Here is a 20,534-nt window from a genome sequence, read left to right on the forward strand (position 1 = left end):
ATGCCCAGCGCAGCAGTCTGGGAGCTGACCTTGTTAGTGAAAACAGAGGCAAAAAAAGCATTGAGTACATTAGCTTTTTCCACATCCTCTGTCACTAGGTTGCCTCCCTCATTCAGTAAGGGGCCCACACTTTCCTTGGCTTTCTTCTTGTTGCCAACATACCTGAAGAAACCCTTCTTGTTACTCTTGACATCTCTTGCTAGCTGCAGCTCCAGGTGCGATTTGGCCCTCCTTATATCTTTCCTACATGCCCGAGCAATATATGAGGATATATTGGTTCAAGTGATTTGGCAAACATATTAAAAAAACCCTTTCAATTCAATTAACTCAAAAACTGTCATGGCAATTTAGTTCTTGTTAATTGAACTATATGATTAATATTTGTGTTTATACTTTGAGATTATCTTTATATCACTCAGACATCCGGTTTATATTGTACTGTATAAATCTGTGTACGTTAATATTTTGAATATACATGCAATGCATTATTTATTTAGGAAAAAAATGAAAACAAATACGGAAAAAAATAACTCTTGCAGGTGCTGGAATCCTACAACATCAGAGAGGCTGAATGGGCTGAGTGTCAGAATGACTCACTGAAAAAAATAGGAAAATCTCTCTGATTTTTTTGTTTTCAGCAGGGATGTATTTTTCAGTAGATTCTGTCCTAACATTTGCTATTTAAAACTGAAGACTATACCAACATTTGAAAATGGTGGAGGTGATTTGAAAGCAACACTGGAGGGAAAAATTCCCAGTAATTCCCAGAATGAACAGAGCAATATTACAAATAAAGACTTTTTTTTTTTTTATTTCCCTAATGGCTACATTGTTATTATAAAGGTAAAACAGCAACACAAACATGCACTTTTCAGTCAGCGAAATCAAACGTAAATGCATCCGTTTGCATTGCTGTTAAGCACCTGCCTACAACAGCCAGCTGATCATTAGGGAAATAAATGCCTCTTTTAGTGGCTTCATCCCTACCTCTAGAGGCCACTCAGGTGAGAGACCAGCAGTTAGAATTTTCTCTCTTCCTAGCTCTGACCAGCACCAGCCCAACTGAAGGAAGTAAGCCAAGGAGTCCCAGCTTCTGCTCAGCCAGTAAAGGGCAGTGGTGAGGTCACTAAAGGAAGCAGTCATGGAAGCACTGGGATTAAGATAAGAACACAAGAACATAAGAATGGCTATATCGGGTCAGACCAAAGGTCCATCCAGCCCAGTATCCTGCCTACCGACAGTGGCCAATGCCAGGTGCCCCAGAGGGAGTGAATTTAACAAGTAATGATCTAATGATCTCTCTCCTGCCATCCATCTCCACCCTCTGACAAACAGAGGCTAGGGACACCATTCCTTACCCATCCTAGCTAATAGCCATTAATGGACTTAAAAGAGAACTGGATAAATTCATGGGGGTTAAGCGCTGTTATAGTCCTAGCCTTCACAGCCTCCTCAGGCAAGGAGTTCCACAGGTTGACTGTGCGCTGAGTGAAGAAGAACTTCTTTTTATTTGTTTTAAACCTGCTACCCATTAATTTCATTTGGTGGCCCCAGTTCTTATATTATGGGAACAAGTAAATAACTTTTCCTTATTCACTTTCTCCACACCACTCATGATTTTACAGACCTCTATCATATCTCCCCCCTTAGTCTCCTCTTTTCCAAGCTGAAAAGTCCTAGCCTCTTTAATCTCTCCTCATATGGGACCCGTTCCAAACCCCTCATCATTTTAGTTGCCCTTTTCTGAACCTTTTCTAATGCCAGTGTATCTTTTTCGAGATGAGGGGACCACCTCTGTACACAGCATTCAAGATGTGGGCATACCATGGATTTATACAAGGGAAATAAGATATTCTCCGTCTTATTCTCTATCCCTTTTTTTAATGATTCCTAACATCCAGTTTGCTTTTTTGACTGCCGCTGCACACTGCGTGGACGTCTTCAGAGAACTGTCCACGATGACTCCAAGATCTTTCTCCTGATTAGTTATAGCTAAATTAGCCCCCCATCATATTGTATGTGTAATTGGGGTTATTTTTTCCAATGTGCATTACTTTACATTTATCCACATTAAATTTCATTTGCCATTTTGTTGCCCAATCACTTAGTTTTGTGAGATCTTTTTGAAGTTCTTCACAGTCTGCTTTGGTCTTAACTATCTTAAGCAATTTAGTATCATCAGCAAACTTTGCCACCTCGCTGTTTACCCCTTTCTCCAGATCATTTATGAATAAGTTGAATAGGATTGGTCCGAGGACTGACCCTTGGGGAACACCACTAGTTACCCCTCTCCAGTCTGAAAATTGATCATTTATTCCTACCCTTTGTTCCTTGTCAGAGAATCACAGAATATCAGGGTTGGAAGGGACCTCAGGAGGTCATCTAGTCCAACCCCCTGCTCAAAGCAGGACCAATCCCCAACTAAATCATCACAGTCAGGGCTTTGTCAAGCCTGACCTTAAAAACTTCTAAGGAAGGAGATTCCACCACCTCCCTAGGTAACGCATTCCAGTATTTCTTCCAGTGCTGTCTTTTAACCAGTTTTCAAACCATGAAAGGATCTTCCCTCTTATCCCATGACAACTTAATTTACGTAAGAGCCTTTGGTGAGGGACCTTGTCAAAGGTTTTCTGCAAATCTAAGTACACTATGTCCACTGGATCCCCCTTGTCCACATGTTTGTTGACCCCCTCAAAGAACTCTAAGAGATTAATAAAACACAATCTCCCTTTACAGAAACCATGTTGGCTTTTGCGCAACAATTTATGTTCTTTATGTGTCTGACAATTTTATTCTTTACTATTGTTTCAACTAATTTGCCCGGTACTGACATTAGACTTACCAGTCTGTAATTGCCAGGATCACCTCTCGAGCCCTTCTTAAATATTGGCGTTACATTAGCTATCTTCCAGTCTTTGGGTAGAGTAGCTGATTTAAAGGACAGGTTACAAACCATAGTTAATAGTTCCGCAATTTCACATTTGAGTTCTTTCAGAACTCTTGGGTGAATGCCATCTGGTCCCGGTGACTTGTTACTGTTAAGTTTCTCAATTAATTCCAAAACCTCCTCTAGTGATAGTTCAATCTGTGACAATTCCTCAGATTTGTCACCTACAAAAGATGTCTTAGGTTTGGGAATCTCCCTAACATCCTCAGCTGTGAAGACTGAAGCAAAGAATTCATTTACTTTCTCTGCAATGACTTTATCGTCTTTAAGTGCTCCTTTTGTATCTCGATCGTCCAGATCCTGAAAGTCAAGGGGGATTTTTTGCTGCCCTCTGGTGATTCTCTAAGATATCACAGCAGAGGTAGGAAACCCTGCTTAAAACCATGCTGCACCTTACAAACAACTAAACATCAAGCACAATTCAATAGTGTGTTAATAAGCATGTGGCCAATAGAGGAACTGCAAAAGTGGCTGGAGCTGGAGAGAGGGTACAGTGAAAAGACCACGTATGTCTTACCTAACTTCAGCCTGGCATTGAGCATGTGAACTGTAATGGCAGTCGCTGGGAAACTAATGGCACAGAGTGTTTACTCAACAGTTCTACTATTTTTGTGATCAAAAGAGTCACTGTGGGCTTGTCTAGACATACATACATGCTGCACTGCTGCAGCGCGTTTGGTGAAGACACACTATTCCAATGGGAGAGAGCTCTCCCGTTGGCATAATAAAACCACCTCTGCAAGCGGCGGCAGCTACATCAGTGGGAGAAGCTCTCCTGCCAACATAGCACTGTCCACATGAGTGCTTATGTCCGTGTAACTTATGTCACTCAGGGAGGTAGTTTAGTCACCCCCCTGAATGACACAAATTATGCCGACATAAGCTGTAGTGTAGACACAACCTGTATGTATATTCTGCATGAAACAGGAAATGAGAGAAATCAAAACAAATGGTTTGCTCATGCTCTTGAATACAAGGGTGCTGAATGAATATTCAGTACAATGCTTCTTAGAAAATAAATATTTTAAAAGATCCATTTCCCTGGCTGATAACTGCTCTAAACAAAATTATAATGCTTTGTTAAAAACAGAGACAAGATATTTTAGTTATAAAACAAATAAAATCCAAAAGCCTTATACCTTTTTTTTCCTCAATAAGTCCCAATTTTTATCAATATATACTTATGTCAAATGCCACCCAACTATGCAGAGTTAACAACACTAATGACATAGGTAGTCTGAACAAAGGGGTAGGATGACACGACAGGCAAAGGGCCAGGCAGGTAGGGAAAGACAAGGGGATAAGTGTTGGCTCTACAAAGACAGTGAGACAAATTCTCCCTTCTGCAACTGCAGTTCATAAAGAAGAGGAGCCATCATGGATGGCTCGAGAGAAGCAAGATGTCTCTGTGCCCAGTGTATCACTAAGCACTGCTCCACAGCCACTTTCTCATACATAGGTGGAGGGGGCAGGCCAGTGGTGTAGCCAGTGGATCCATGAAGTACACCACTCCTTTGGCCAAGAGCTCTGATTAGTAGGCATGTAGAAAGCTGTAAGTGTGACTACAGCCTGTAAGTTTCAATAGTGTCACTTTTCAGAGTAACAGCCGTGTTAGTCTGTATTTGCAAAAAGAAAAGGAGTACTTGTGGCACCTTAGAGACTAACCAATTTATTTGAGCATAAGCTTTCGTGAGCTACAGCTCACTTCATCGGATGCATACTGTGGAAAGTGTAGAAGATCTTTTTATATACACACAAAGCATGAAAAAATACCTCCTCCCACCCCACTCTCCTGCTGGTAATAGCTTATCTAAAGCGATCACTCTCCTTACAATGTGTATGATAATCAAGTTGGGCCATTTCCAGCACAAATCCAGGGTTTAACACGAACGTCTGGGGGGGGGGGGGGGAGGGAAGAGGAAAAAACAAGGGGAAATAGGTTACCTTGCATAATGACTTAGCCACTCCCAGTCTCTACTCAAGCCTAAGTTAATTGTATCCAATTTGCAAATGAATTCCAATTCAACAGTTTCTCGCTGGAGTCTGGATTTGAAGTTTTTTTGTTTTAATATTGCGACCTTTAGGTCTGAGATCGAGTGACCAGAGAGATTGAAGTGTTCTCCGACTGGTTTATGAATGTTATAATTCTTGACATCTGACTTGTGTCCATTTATTCTTTTACGTAGAGACTGTCCAGTTTGACCAATGTACATGGCAGAGGGGCATTGCTGGCACATGATGGCATCTATCACATTGGTGGATGTGCAGGTGAACGAGCCTCTGATAGTGTGGCTGATGTTATTAGGCCCTGTGATGGTGTCCCCTGAATAGATATGTGGGCACAGTTGGCAACGGGAATTCCATGGGTCCAGGAAAAGAAGCCCTTGAGGAATTCCACCATGATTTCAACAATTTCCATCCCACCATCAACCTCAGCCTGGTCCAGTCCACACAAGAGATCCACTTCCTGGACACTACAGTGCTAATAAACGATGGTCACATAACCACCACCCTATACCGGAAACCTACTGACCGCTATTCCTACCTACATGCCTCCTGCTTTCATCCTGACCACACCACACGATCCATCGTCTACAGCCAAGCTCTGCGATACAACCGCATTTGCTCCAACCCCTCAGACAGAGACAAACACCTACAAGATCTCTATCAAGCATTCTTACAACTACCATTCACTTCCGCAGGTGGGTAGAAACAGATTGATAGAGCCAGAAGAGTTCCCAGAAGTCACCTACTACAGGACAGGCCTAACAAAGAAAATAACAGAACGCCACTAGCCGTCACCTTCAGCCCCCAACTAAAACCCCTCCAACGCATTATTAAGGATCTACAACCTATCCTGAAGGATGACCCAACACTCTCACAAATCTTGGGAGACAGGCCAGTCCTTGCCTACAGACAGCCCGCCAACCTGAAGCAAATACTCACCAGCAACCACATACCACACAACAGAACCACTAACCCAGGAACCTATCCTTGCAACAAAGCCTGTTGCCAACTGTGCCCACATATCTATTCAGGGGACACCATCACAGGGCCTAATAGCATCAGCCACACTATCAGAGGCTCGTTCACCTGCACATCCACCAATGTGATAGATGCCATCATGTGCCAGCAATGCCCCTCTGCCATGTACATTGGTCAAACTGGACAGTCTCTACGTAAAAGAATAAATGGACACAAATCAGATGTCAAGAATTATAACATTCATAAACCAGTCGGAGAACACTTCAATCTCTCTGGTCACTTGATCTCAGACCTAAAGGTCGCAATATTAAAACAAAAAAACTTCAAATCCAGACTCCAGCGAGAAACTGTTGAATTGGAATTCATTTGCAAATTAGATACAATTAACTTAGTTTACCTTGCATATTGAATTAGCCACTCCCAGTCTCTATTCAAGCCTATTTCCCCTTGTCTTTTCCTCCCCCCCCCCCCCCAAGACGTTCGTGTTAAACCCTGGATTTGTGCTGGAAATGGCCCAACTTGATTATCATACACATTGTAAGGAGAGTGATCACTTTAGATAAGCTATTACCAGCAGGAGAGTGGGGTGGGAGGAGGTATTTTTTCATGCTTTGTGTGTATATAAAAAGATCTTCTACACTTTCCACTGAATGCATCCGATGAAGTGAGCTGTAGCTCACGAAAGCTTATGCTCAAATAAATTGGTTAGTCTCTAAGGTGCCACAAGTACTCCTTTTCTTTTTGCGAATAGTGTCACTGTGGCTGCTCTGAGTTCTGACTCTGTGATCCCTTCTCCTCCCTGCTAGTCACTTTCATATCGGTCCCCAGCACAATTCAGGTTTAGTATGCAAGACAAGAATTTGGCTCAAAGGGAGGAAACCCAATGTCTGCTGAGCCTGTGATCTGGCTAGGCCAGCTGTAACAAGAGAACCCATGATTTGATGCCTAAGAGAAAGGAAGAGGGGAAAAAAAAACACCTCACTAAAGTTATTTCCCTCACCCCAACAAATCTGCACTACTAACAACGTAAGATGGACTCAAGCAAGGCTTGGGGCCAGCAATGGAGGGTTTATTTAATTCCATGGTGGCAGTCCAGCTGGAGGGTCTTTGGCAGAAAGAGGAGTTGAAAAGCGCAAGAGTAGGGGGTAGAAATGGCTACTGCAGAGAGCAGGAGTGGGGTATGATGACTTATCTCCTGTAGCAACACCAGCTGGCATGGGTACTGCAGTTTATAAGCTCTGCCCTCGTTGCAGAGTCCTAATAGGGGATGCAGGGTCTATCCTAAGGACCGAAGGGTCACTAGCACAGATTAGGCTATGATGCTGGCATTCCTGCCATTCACTCAAGTCTGCACAAATCTAGCACCGCCCCAGTTCCTCAGGAGATGATGGTCTATCACGGAGCATCTGACACCTCAAAAGGCATGAGGAAATAAAACCAAACCACTCAGACACCAATGGGCTCATGGGAGATTTCCCGTCATTCCTCTGTACCTACCTTGGCTTGGACGGCATAGGAGGCCAGCAGCACAGATGCCTCAGGAGGACAGTAGATCTTCTCATCTAAAATCTGCTTCTTTACCTGAGCAAAGCAGCAAAGGAGATAGAAAACTGCTTTAGTGGAGCTATTCAAGGCGCAACCATCACAGCAGATGGCTGCAGTTTGTTTTAACTAGGGCTGCCAACCAGCCAGTTAAAGATTTTCCTCATACAGGGCACAATTCTGCCTGATGCAAACTCTGGCACTCTTCAGGGAACAGGCTCAGGTTTCCACAAGCCACTGTTTTCAGATGGATTCATGCAGTGGCGAATTAGTCACTGGACCCACAGGGCCCGGGGGCTCTGGCTTCTGCTGCCCGGCAGATGAAGCCCCTGTGCCCCCCGACCAGGTCCCTGGCAGAAGCCACGGAATGGGGGAAGCCCCTCCCCTGCCCAAGCACATACCCCTACCCTGTCCCCAGCAGAAGCCATGGGACAAGGGAAGCCCCTCCAGCAGCCCGTCCTCGGCAGAAGCCATGGAATTGGGACCTCCCAACTCAGTCCACAGCGACCCCCCATCCTCATCCCCTGCAGAAGCCCCTGGGAGGGGGAAGGCCCCCCAGCAACACCTGACCCCATCCCTGGCAGAGGAAGCCCCCAGTGCTCTGACCCCATCCCGGCAGAAGCTGAGGGCACCAAGGGAAACCCCTCCCCCGATCCCACTCTCCAGCAGAAGCACTGGGCGGGCAGGGCAGGAGAAACTCCAGCACCCCAACCCTGGTCCCCTGAAGAAGTGCAGGGAGTGGCAGGGGAAGCTGTGGCGCAGGGACAGAGCTTCTCCTGTCTTGGGGTCACCGGGGGGGTGGGGGAGACCAGAAATGGGTTGTGGAGCTGGCGGAATGGGGGGGACCCCGGATGGAACAGGGGCAGGGTCCCAGGGAAGGGGCAGAAAGGGATGGGGCTGTGGGCAGGGCCGCAAGTGGAAGGGATGGGGAGAGGCCCCCCACTTGCTCTGGCCCAGGGAAACCTTAATCCACCTTTGGATTCATGAGAAGAACTTTAGTTCAACATGCAAAACTACTGAGTGAAAACTAAACCCATCCCTTTGTTAAAGATAACATTTTACGTCTAATAAACACACACAATTCAAAATGATGACTTGTACAGCATCTACAGCTCCTTCCCCTTGAGCACATGAAGGATTTTGTATTATTATATACAGGACTAATTGTGATTGCTTTTGTGCCCAGTCAGTGTTGACCTACGAACCAGTCTTTTACAAGGCCTATAGCTTGCTCATGAACTAGACTCCTATGATCCTCTATGGTCATGCTAAGAAGAGAAAATACAGGCTTGCTAAACTTAAGATATAGTGACCTTTTAACACAGTGTCCTGCTCTTGTGACTGAGCAAGTAATGTCTTAAACCACAACAGACAGCAATATATAAAATATCAAAGTAATGAGTAACCAAATGTCTGTCTGATCACGTGCTTGAAAATTTATGAAATGTACCAGACAAATATTTATTTTTATCCATGATAGGAAAAGAGGAACTAATGGGATTGTAAACAACCTTACTATAAATATTGGCAAGGGATAAGCAATTATCAGGACCAAGACAAGACTGATCAGTTTGTCATCGCTGTAGTGTTGCTTCTCCAGATTTTGGCAACCATGATTGATATCTATTTCCATCATGCACTGTTTTAATATGTCTCATCTAATACATTCAATCACTGACTTATCCAAGTTTTTTTAAATTCCTTCATAAATTCAATCTGTATTAACTATTGGCTATTGATTAATAAATGGCTACTAGATATGGATTAATTATTGATTACTGGAAACCCTGATCTTCATCCAGGAGGTGCCAACCATCCTCAAATTCCACTGACCATTATCAGAGTTGTGGGTCGCTTTGTGACAGTACTTTTAGCGACATGCACAGTACTGCACACACTCCCACAAGGGCCAAATTACAGCTACTGAGGACCACTACTTTGCATTTCCTGACTTTCATGCATTTAAAAATTAACTTGTCATGTTTGATTACTTTTGTATTAAAACTAATTTTCCAAAGGGAAAAAAAGTGCATTTTATTTCAATGTAAGCTTTAAATGGATTGTCACACTAACACACAATCAGCTACAGTAACATCACTTTGCACTTACAGTGTGATTTGCATTTAAGTCCTTTCCTTACCAATCACAGAGGCTATACTTCTGCATTAACATAATCAGGCGAGTCTGCAGACTTATACATGTTCCTATATCACAAACAGAGTTAGAGCACCGCTACCCCACTATGTTATTAAAAACCCCAGTAAAAAGTCACATACTGCAGTTGAGAGATGCAGTTTTCATCCAGAATTAAACCCGTGGCAAATTTGCCATTTTAAAATAATTTTAAAATACCTATGTGAAGTATCTGAGCAACAAAAAGGACTTGAAAATTAACATGAATACTTTGCTCCCCAGAGTAAAGATACCAGAAGGGCACAGAGTACTTCATGAACATTAAGCCTCACAACAACCCACTGAGGTAGCTTTTATACCCATTTTACAGAGGGACAGGAAACAGCACAGTGAGGTTTGAAGCCTACATTTGCAAGTGTTCACTGACCTGGATGGCTTCAGTTTGGGGGCTATAAAGGTCTAAATAGCCCCGCAACTACTAATTTTGGGTGCTTTAACTTGGGACACTGGAAAATCCAACCTCCTTCAACCTGAGGCACCCAAAAAGAAAATCAGCAGACACTTGAAAGTTTAAGCCTAAATGACTTGCCCAAGGAAAAGCAGCTGGGAATAGAACTAAGGAATCCTACTGTAACCACTAGACATCACTGTAATTTTCCCAGTCCTATAAGTCTCTCACACATACACACAAGTCCCTTTATGGGCTGAAAATAAACCTGGAATGTTGTAGCCCAAAAGGTAGTTATTTCAGAAATCATCCTTGCCTGAAAAATGGGACTTCTGATGAAAGTGCCTCATTAACCTGAAGTAGAGTGCAACAGCATCAGAGCAGATTGCCCCAAAACAAAGTTGCATGGCATTTCCCTTCTCTCCAGAAAAGCTAAAGAGCCTATTACTATAAATTTAGCCTAGTGGACAGCACAGTGGAGTGGCACTCAAGAAATCTGGATTCTATTCCCAGCTCTGGCCTGCTGGGTGGCTTTGGGCAACCCACTTTGGCGCTCTGTGCCTCAGTTTCCCTATCTCTAAAAAGAGAGTGATAATGACACAGACCTCCTTTGTCAAGCACTTTGAGATCTACTGATGAAAAGTGCTGCATAAGAGCTAGGTGTCGTTATCACAGACTGCAAACTACAGTGGGTCAGTTGAAACATTTAGTTCTCCATCCCACTCCGTCTTAGTCATCAGCTTCTGACTCCATTGGGCTTATGGGATTTTCTTCTGCTCCAGTTATTTGGGGCCTACTTTGGTGAAGAAGAGAGCTTTATAGTGTACCCTGAATATGGCATGGGCTGGACTTGTCCTGCTCTCCTTCAGAAGGATGCGCCTGTGTTTTTTACAATAAAAATGCTAGCCATGCATTACGGACAGCTGGCATATCTTGATACAAGACATTCACACTCGTTGCAAGGGTGTGACACCTCCCGCACTTTGCTTAGCTCCTGAAACTGCCCCTCTCTCACACAGATACCCTCCTAGCGGGAGAGTATAACCTATTAATATTGCTAGTCACCTCATTTACAGACTATGTTGAATGCTGCTAGGTTTACACAAACTATCTTTTCTCTATTTTTACATCTCCATGTGCTTATTGAAATTGCTCATTTCAGAGTGGGTTTGAACTTAAAGACGAGAAGCCATGCTGGGATGACCAGAGCCAGTCACCATTAAGAAACACACCTACAGCCCTACCACCCACCACATTTCCCAGCCCTTGGGAAGGACAACCAGTTGCTTAAGCACATACCTGCAGAAAGAACAAGTGCTGTGTGATCTCCTGAACCAGCTCCTCCTCCGCATTCTCAGGGTAAAATTTGGCAAGGAAGTGAAAAGTGACCGGCTCCTCTGTTGGAACGTCATGATCCAGGACCTGCAGGATTGGACAGTCAATCAGTAACTCCAACCCCCCCCAACACCATTGCCTCTTACAGCCTAGACACAGGTGCCAAACTTTTACTTCCCCTCAAACTGCAGTACCCCCTCTCCAGGTTTTCCAGTCACCTGGTCAATATGATGCAATCTGGGAAGTTCAGGAACCATTGCCCCACAGGCTTGTAAGAAGTTTGCAATTTCTACATATTTATAAAACAAACTCAAAGCAGAAACAAATCATCCTGCATGCTATGGTGTGCAATGTTTCATGAGGCAGAGGATTCGTTTTTCTTTTTCCCTGCTGAGCACATAGAGGTCCTACCAACACACACGAATCTTTCGTCAAAATATGCAGTTTCCTGCTACAAAGACAACTGGTGAGCCTGGAAGTTGCTTTCATATTTTTTCTTAGGCAGAGAGATACAATCCTAACTTCTCAAAAAGAAAAGGAGTACTTAGTTACTCTCTAACTAGTCTAACTGGTTAGTCTCTAAGGTGCCACAAGTACTCCTTTTATTTTTGCGAATACAGACTAACACGGCTGTTACTCTGAATCCTAACTTCTGTTCACTGAACTAAATATCCTGTGTTTGGAAACAGAGGCTCAACCAGACCTTTATTTCAATACTGCTCAAGAAAGGTTCATCTCAGACACCAGAAGGAAGAATTCCCTGGGGGCGGAGGGAGGAATAGTGTACAGGATTATTCCCTTTTGTACATTTTCTAGTGGTTTGCCCAGTTTAGTTTTAAATCATACAAGCAAAGGAAATGATGGTTCCATCAGGAGACTATTCAGCAGTTGAGAGGATCACATTGTTGGGAAGTATTCCTTTCCTTAACTTCATCTCCCATATGTGTTCGCTATTGTGTCTCCTTCCTAGGCACTTCCATATCTCAAACACTGGCAGACTGTTAGTAATGAGATGTCATACTTCAACCTCACTTTTCCAGTATTTGCACAGTATATTTTGGAAAGCTAACGTCTCTAAAGGGTCTGCCCTTTATGTACACATGGAGATTCTCCAAATAAGATATTAGACCCCATTTACATTACAATCATCTTGGGGGTATGGTTATAACATGGCTGTCCCTTGAAACAGGTAATGTACCAGTTTTATAATGTAGAAAGGACCTTGTATGTATAGTCTAAGGCTTTGTGATGGTTCAGGGATAGACTAAAGGTCCGACCTAACACTAACTGTGCTGGAGGACAATCATATTGTATTTGGATCTCTTGACTGATGTATCTATAAATCAGCCAAAGCCTAATTCTGCTCCCGGTGCACCCCCAGAACTCCCACTGATGCATCTCCATGTTTCATGCATGGACAGCCAGGGAAAGATCTACCCTCCCACTCCACCACACCCATCCCCTAAAAGGAAAGTTCTAGTCCAACCTTCTTGTCCATTTTGAGCCAGGCCACTGTATCCTTGATCGTGTACTGAAGTCCAAAGAACCAGGTTTCTCTAAGTCCTAGTGTCCTGCATACCAAGTCGAACAAATCCTTCCCTTTCCACTTCACCTGCAGCAAGAGAGCAAACAGCAAATGGCATTTGAAAGATTGAATTATAATCTTCCCCTCCGCCCCTTTTTTCCATTCAGACACATCCAATTCACTTTCTCCTGCATGTGTGCTTGCCCTCTCCCACTACTCCCACTGTCATGCCTTGTAATGCAGATACAGCACTAGGAATGCCAATGTTATCCTATTGCAATCACACTGTACATTAAATCCTCCCATAGAATGCAGATAGCAGATCGGCAATTTTACCCTGCACTGCATGAAAGGGTGGTTTTACTCTGGAAATCGACCACAAACATGACTTTATGGAGGTCCCATGTTGAGCACGTCTCGGTGAAACCATATCAAATTGGTTCAGTTTAGAAGAAAGAAGTCAGTTTCTCTTACTGCTAATGCACCAAACCTCACCTGGGATCTGAAAAATCTGGGTTCTTTTCAACGCCCGCACCACCCTCAGTGGTCAATATTCAGCATGCAAAATTTTGCCCTTAATTGCACGTGTGCAACCCCAATGTCTTCAAATCCTGTTCCCAGCTATCCCTAGACGCACTTCAATATCTTCTACAGAGTTTCACAGATGACACAGAGCACCATTCGACCCTGAAACTGGAACTTAAACTATTTCTAATGATGATGCACAAACAAGAATAGACCAGCTTATTCCTGCAGAGTCATTAGCTCTGCAGGACTGACAGGAATAAAAAGTAACAAAAGCCTCATTTTTATCACTGAAGTCTGCAACTCTGTTCTAGACACACACAAGGAGCAGCTGTGGTGTGAGTAACAAAGGGCCACTTTTAAAGAGTACAACCACACTTTACACTGGAGACATTTGGCAATAAAAAGTAATTGCTGGAGCCGAGAAAACTGATCCAGGCCACAAGCCATGACCTTCCAACAGTTCCACAGTTGCCTCAGCCTTGTTAAAGTTTGATTTTAAAAAATGAAGAGGGGGGAGGAGGAAGATGAAGAGGGATATAAAACAGGAGATCCTATATTCCAAAGCCACTTCGTTTTTCCACTTGCATGGATGGAAACACTGCTGGACAGGGACATATGGCCATTTTTTCAAAGCCCTAGGGCAGAAGAATCTCAGCACACCTCCCTGTCACAGCTGCTCAATCTTAGTACCACCTGGACAGCTTCACTATTAATGCTAAAGAACAGCAGAGATCGTGCGTCACCCACACCAGCTGCTGTGACACACTGCCACCTTGTGGGTAATACAGTCAAGGAATATGTAGTCCCTTTCATTACTCCACGGCTGTTTTGAGTCAAAAGGAACATATCAGAACTCCTTCCTTCACCCAATACATGCACAAATGTTACCAGAGCATTCCGAAGAACAGAAGAATGCAGATGCTCAAATAAAAACAAATCAAAATGTCAGAGAGCATCTCTGTGATCCACATAAGATACAATCAAACCGTGAGGTTGAAAGGACCCAGGGTTGATTTTCCAGTGTTGCCATTAGAAGGCCCTAATTCCAGGGGTTCAAACGCACCTCCTGCAATGGGATACAACTTGGTGTATGAGGACTCAGTCTGGGAGGGAGTTTTTTCTGGCCAGTTTTTTCAAGGGGAGTTTAATCTGAGGTTTTAAACAAAACAGAGAGAATAAAAAATTCAAAATGCTATTTTGCGCTTCTAAAATTCAGAACATTTTTAGCAAGAGGTTATTTCCTAACTAGGACTAAATTGCTTTGCGTAAAAGGCCATCTTTATGGCTATTGTTTTAAAGAACCAATTAATGTTTACGTACAGACATTTATCCACCAGAGATGAGAAAGAAAGCGTTCACAAATTCAAGTTACTGCGCACTGCCATTTGGAGGCTTTCATCCACAGATGCAATTTGTACTCTATGGAATCAATGTTTTGAAACTCCAGCTGTGCTTTAGACTGCAAACTACACTGAGGCACCCCAGCTGGAGTTTAAACCAGCCTGCAGACTACAAATGATCTGCAGTTACATAACTCAGTGTTTGTAGTTGAGAATTTTAACATAGGTTTTTGCACAAAGTTAACTATCACAAGTAAGTAAATTGATTCTCTCCTCTCCAGAAAGAGGTCTATGGTTAGTTTAAAATATCGGCGGCCAGAATTTAACTGAGATCTGTGTTTTCTCCCCACAAATGTAATTTCGCCCTTTGTGTATAAAGTATTTTGAATGACAGAGTTATGGCTGCTGTGGGAACTATACATTTTACTGTGGTGTTAAAATTTCAACCACATCACATTAGCATACACCCCCCCCACACACACACTTTAATTGAAAATAATAGTTGAACAGGAATCCAGTTTATTTCAACATATATGATTGAATTCCACACCTTGATATTTATAATTAAGGTTACGATTTAATCATGGGTATTTTTAGTAAAAGTCATGGACAGGTCATGGGCAAGAAACAAAAAAATTACAGCCCGCGACCTGAACATAAATACCCGTGACTGAATCTTAAGAGCGGGAGCACCAGCAGCTGTGGGGGGGTGGTCCCGGGGTCCAGCTGTCCAGGACCACCAGAGCAGCAGCCAGTGCAGCTGGCCTGAGCGCCATGGCCACTCCAGCAGCAGCTGGTGTGGCTGGCTGCGGGGCCCCCGGAGCAGCTAACTGCAGAGCTGAAGCAGCCGGTGTGGCTGTTCCTGGGACCAGCTGCTTGGGCGGCCCTGGGGTCAGCCACACTGGCTGCTGAAGTCACAGAAAGTCATGGAATCCGTGACTTCCTGCAACCTCCATGACAAACACCGTGCCCTACTTATAAAACTTTGCATTTAGACAGCATGAACTCCAAATGCTTTACAGACATTCCCAATCTAAGCCCCCGCACCCTATTAGATAGGCAAGTTACATTTTACAATCAAGGAACATAAAAAAGGCACAGAGAGGTGAAATGACTTGTCCTGGTTACACAGAGAGCCTGACACACAGCCAGGAATAAAACTCAAGACTTCTTGACTCTCTAACATGTGCTTTACAACACCATCCCCCTGCTTATATTAATCATGGGAAGTTTTAGCATAAAGGATCATCTTTTAGAAAGTTTGAGTGCCTGAAAGCAAGGATTATAATTCTCCACCTCGGCCATAAACTAGAACGGTTGCTGTAATAAAAGCTAAATCCCCAAATGAAAACTACATTAGGCAAGTAACCTTAAACTAACAGCAATGGCTCTGCTACTGTCCAGGCACAATGGAGTTTGGGGCCACCATGCTCCTTCAACGTCGCTGTTGAGCCGGAGCCTTCAAAAAGAATGGTCTGGCATTTGTGGTCTTGATTTTTATCCCACGGACTTTATCGTCACATGGTTTATTAGCTATATTTGCGAGTCTTGAAGGAATAGTGGATGAACTACTCTATAAACAGGGCTAAGTGCTGCAAAGCTTTTATTTTGTGGGGCTGGAATTTTCTTTACTAAGTGCAGAGTACTTGTAATTTATCAGCATAGAGTGCATTAAGTAAACAGCACTAAGCACTTAAAAACTCAGCAGTTGGTTGCTGGAATACAGTACTTCCAGTCTATTCACATGATCAGATTTGGGATCTATTAACAGGGGGTACGTTATCTATTAATCTGCACCAGGAGTCATATGCAATTGGCAGGCAGCCAAAGCATCACTCTGATAATACAGGTTTCAGAGTAGCAGCCGTGTTAGTCTGTATTCGCAAAAAGAAAAGGAGTACTTGTGGCACCTTAGAGACTAACCAATTTATTTGAGCATGAGCTTTCGTGAGCTACAGCTCACTGCATCTGATGAAGTGAGCTGTAGCTCACGAAAGCTCATGCTCAAATAAATTGGTTAGTCTCCAAGATGCCACAAGTACTCCTTTTCTTTCTGATAATACAATCTATTTTGGTATTGCAGCCTTACTAGAAGTGTCACAACTGCTTCTTAGGCAATTACAGCCTACACAGTAGCTTCAAATATGAGCAGAGAGGTTAGCTGAGCTTCCATAAATACTGCAGGGTTAATGGTAGGGAGGCCACATTTTAGTGAAAAACACACACAAGGGAGAGAATCCAGTTGCTGTGAGAGAAAGTTCATGTATGGATCTACTCTGCAAAATGGACTATAAGGCAGGCACCTTGCTGTTCCGTGTTTTTTGTTTCAATGACTCCAGATCAAATTCACTCAATTCACAAGGAAAAATGGGTTTTCTAACTACCAGCCCTGCAAACTGGTAACTCTGCAAAGTCTACCATCCGAGAGTCAAGCTGAGTTCTTACCTACTGGAGCTTCATCGGGAACACAGTTCCGCGGGCCTAATTCTGCTCGCAGTCACATTTGTGCAACACCACTGGGATTGCACAGGTTTAACCAAGAGCACAACTGGGCCCAGCAACTGGAATGTAATTGACGATACATGAGCCACAACAGAATCCAGCTCGCTCGCTTGTAGCTGTGTTGGCTCAGTAGAGGGAACAGGAGTCAAATATTACTTTTGTGACTAAAGTAAGCAGGTATGGCCCCAAATATGAAACAGGGATAAGACCTGTTATGTAAGAAGGAGCTATTTATACAGTCACTTGTTAGAATCAAATTGTAGTGGTCAAACAGCCAGCTGAAAGTGTGACTTTTAAGACATGATTCAAGTCTGTAGAACAAACATTTTTGATTGTACTACTTTACTTAGGTGACTAATGCAGAAAATGGATCCTCAGTCAAGCAGGTCACTTTATTATTTATCTAAGCATCGAGATTCTACTGAGCCCCGTACCAGCCCTAAAGGACACAGTCCTGGCCCAGCGAGCTTACAGTCTAAAAAGACAAAGATCAGACACAGAGGAGTGAAACAGAGTCCCAGAGAATAGCGCTAACTCTTAACATGACACACTTGTGTTTATGGGCCTCATGGATGAAGTGAGCTTTGAGGACATACTTGAATGAAAAGATGAGCACCTATCACGATGGAATAAGGAGGAGGATCCAGGTGTAGGGAGCAGAATAAAATAGAAGTGACAAGAGGAGGGGAGAAAGTAAGCAGGTTTCACTAGCAAAACTGAAAGTAATGGGATTGGTTGGAGTAAGTAGGTTGAAGTGGAGAAAAATTAGACTGGCTGAACATTGCTAGCTGTGATTTTTAAAACAGCAGGGTACATCAAATAATGGATAGTAAAACGGAGGGTGCATCAAATAGCAGGCTGTAACAAAACAGATACATCTACAGCCCCCCCCCCCCCATAGGGAGATGTCCAAATGACTCCCAAGGCATCTTATAAATCCAAACAAGGCAGCTTGCTATGTGGTGTACTCCCCTCTCATCGGGAATTTTAAACTATAGCAGCAGTAGGAAAAAAAAAACCACAACATAGTTGGATTTAAAACCTGAGAGCAGACAGGGAATAAAAATATTCAATATTCTTCAAATTCTTTTTTAATGAACAGATGTCAAATCCTTTAAACTGCCACTTACTAAGCCACAAGAGGCAGCTGTAAAAGTTATTTTTATTTACTAATGTTGTAGGACAACTTGATAATGAGATTTTAATTAAACTCTATTTCAGTTAACCACCAAGGAGGTCGAAAATGCATGAAGGCACGTCAACCCAGATGGTGCAGTTGAGCATGTATCTCAGCGTCTGCCCGGGATCTAGAGATGAGGGAGTGGTGCTGGAAACTCTATCCAGGTAACAGAGGTACCTTAGGAGAAAGTAACCAGAAGAGATGTTGAAAATTATAACAGACCCCTAGCCTGAGGGTGTTTCCCACCATTTAACACTTGAGTTTGTAATTTGGGAGTTAGATGATCAGATAGCAACAGTAACTAGGACGGCTCTCTTCCCACCCCCACCCCGGATGTGTCCAGGAGGTTATGCATAGAATATCAGGGTTGGAAGGGACCTCAGGAGGTCATCTAGTCCAACCCCCTACTCAAAGCAGGACCAACCCCCAATCAAATCATCCCAGCCAGGGCTGTGTCAAGCCTGACCTTAAAAACTTCCAAGGAAGGAGATTCTACCACCTCCCTAGGTAACACATTCCAGTGTTTCACCACCCTCCTAGTGAAAAAAAGTTTTTCCTAATATACAACCTAAACCTCCCCAACTGCAACTTGAGACCATTACTCCTTGTCCTGTCCTCTTCTACCACTGAGAATAGTCTAGAACCATCCTCTTTGGAACCACCTCTCAGGTAGTTGAAAGCAGCTATCAAATCCCCCCTCATTCTTCTCTTCTGCAGACTAAACAATCCCAGTTCCCTCAGCCTCTCCTCATAAGTCATGTGTTCCAGACCCCTAATCATTTTTGTTGCCCTTCGCTGGACTCTCTCCAATTTATCCACGTCCTTCTTCTAGTGTGGGGCCCAAAACTGGACACAGTACTCCAGATGAGGCCTCACCAATGTCAAATAGAGGGGAACGATCACGTCCCTCGATCTGCTCGCTATGCCCCTACTTATACATCCCAAAATGCCATTGGCCTTCTTGGCAACAAGGGCACACTGCTGACTCATATCCAGCTTCTCGTCCACTGTAACCCCTAGGTCCTTTTCCGCAGAACTGCTGCCTAGCCATTCGGTCCTTAGTCTGTAGCTGTGCATTGGGTTCTTCCGTCCTAAGTGCAGGACCCTGCACTTATCCTTATTGAACCTCATCAGGTTTCTTTTGGCCCAATCCTCCAATTTGTCTAGGTCCCTCTGTATCCTATCCCTGCCCTCCAGCGTATCTACCACTCCTCCCAGTTTAGTATCATCCGCAAATTTGCTGAGAGTGCAATCCACACCATCCTCCAGATCATTTATGAAGATATTGAACAAAACCGGCCGCAGGACCGACCCCTGGGGCACTCCACTTGACACCGGCTGCCAACTAGACATGGAGCCATTGATCACTACCCGTTGAGCCCGACAATCTAGCCAACTTTCTACCCACCTTATAGTGCATTCATCCAGCCCATACTACTTTAACTTGCTGAAAAGAATACTGTGGGAGACCATGTGAAAAGCTTTGCTAAAGTCAAGAAACAATACATCCACTGCTTTCCCTTCATCCACAGAATCAGTAATCTCATCATAGAAGGCGATTAGATTAGTCAGGCATGACCTTCCCTTGGTGAATCCATGCTGACTGTTCCTGATCACTTTTCTCTCGTGTAAGTGCTTCAGGATTGATTCCTTGAGGACCTGCTCCATGATTTTTCCGGGGACTGAGGTGAGGCTGACTGGCCTGTAGTTCCCAGGATCCTCCTTCTTCCCTTTTTTAAAGATGGGCACTACATTAGCCTTTTTCCAGTCATCTGGGACTTCCCCCGTTCGCCATGAGTTTTCAAAGATAATGGCCAATGGCTCTGCAATCACATTCGCCAATTCCTTTAGCACTCTCGGATGCAACTCGTCCGGCCCCATGGACTTGTGCATCTGTCAGCACACCTCAGTTCTGCAAACTGTGCCTTTGTCGCCTTGAGATTAGAGTACAATAATGTGCCCTACAAGGAGATGAACCTGAAATCCATTTGGAGACGGAAACTGGTGCAGAATGCAACTACCTGCTTGTTAAGTGAGGTTCTTCACTGTGAACGTCATACTGGTACTCC

At 43.7% G+C, this 20,534-nt stretch overlaps 1 protein-coding gene across 7 annotated transcripts in view; it reads right to left on the reverse strand.

The window, feature by feature from the left end:
- The window catches only part of NF2 (NF2, moesin-ezrin-radixin like (MERLIN) tumor suppressor), a 103,114-nt gene that overhangs the window by 62,716 nt on the left and 19,864 nt on the right, over positions 1-20,534 (reverse strand). For all 7 annotated transcript variants that reach the window (XM_074972870.1, XM_074972872.1, XM_074972874.1 and 4 more), the window contains 3 exons: positions 12,877-13,002; positions 11,355-11,477; positions 7,430-7,513 (listed from right to left, as the gene is read on the reverse strand). In XM_074972870.1, coding sequence (XP_074828971.1) covers positions 7,430-7,513; positions 11,355-11,477; positions 12,877-13,002 — 333 coding nt within the window. The remainder of the gene's footprint in view (positions 1-7,429; positions 7,514-11,354; positions 11,478-12,876; positions 13,003-20,534) is intronic.

The sequence above is a fragment of the Natator depressus genome, chromosome 15 (genome assembly GCF_965152275.1).
Source record: "Natator depressus isolate rNatDep1 chromosome 15, rNatDep2.hap1, whole genome shotgun sequence".
NCBI classification, from domain to species: Eukaryota; Metazoa; Chordata; order Testudines; family Cheloniidae; genus Natator; species Natator depressus.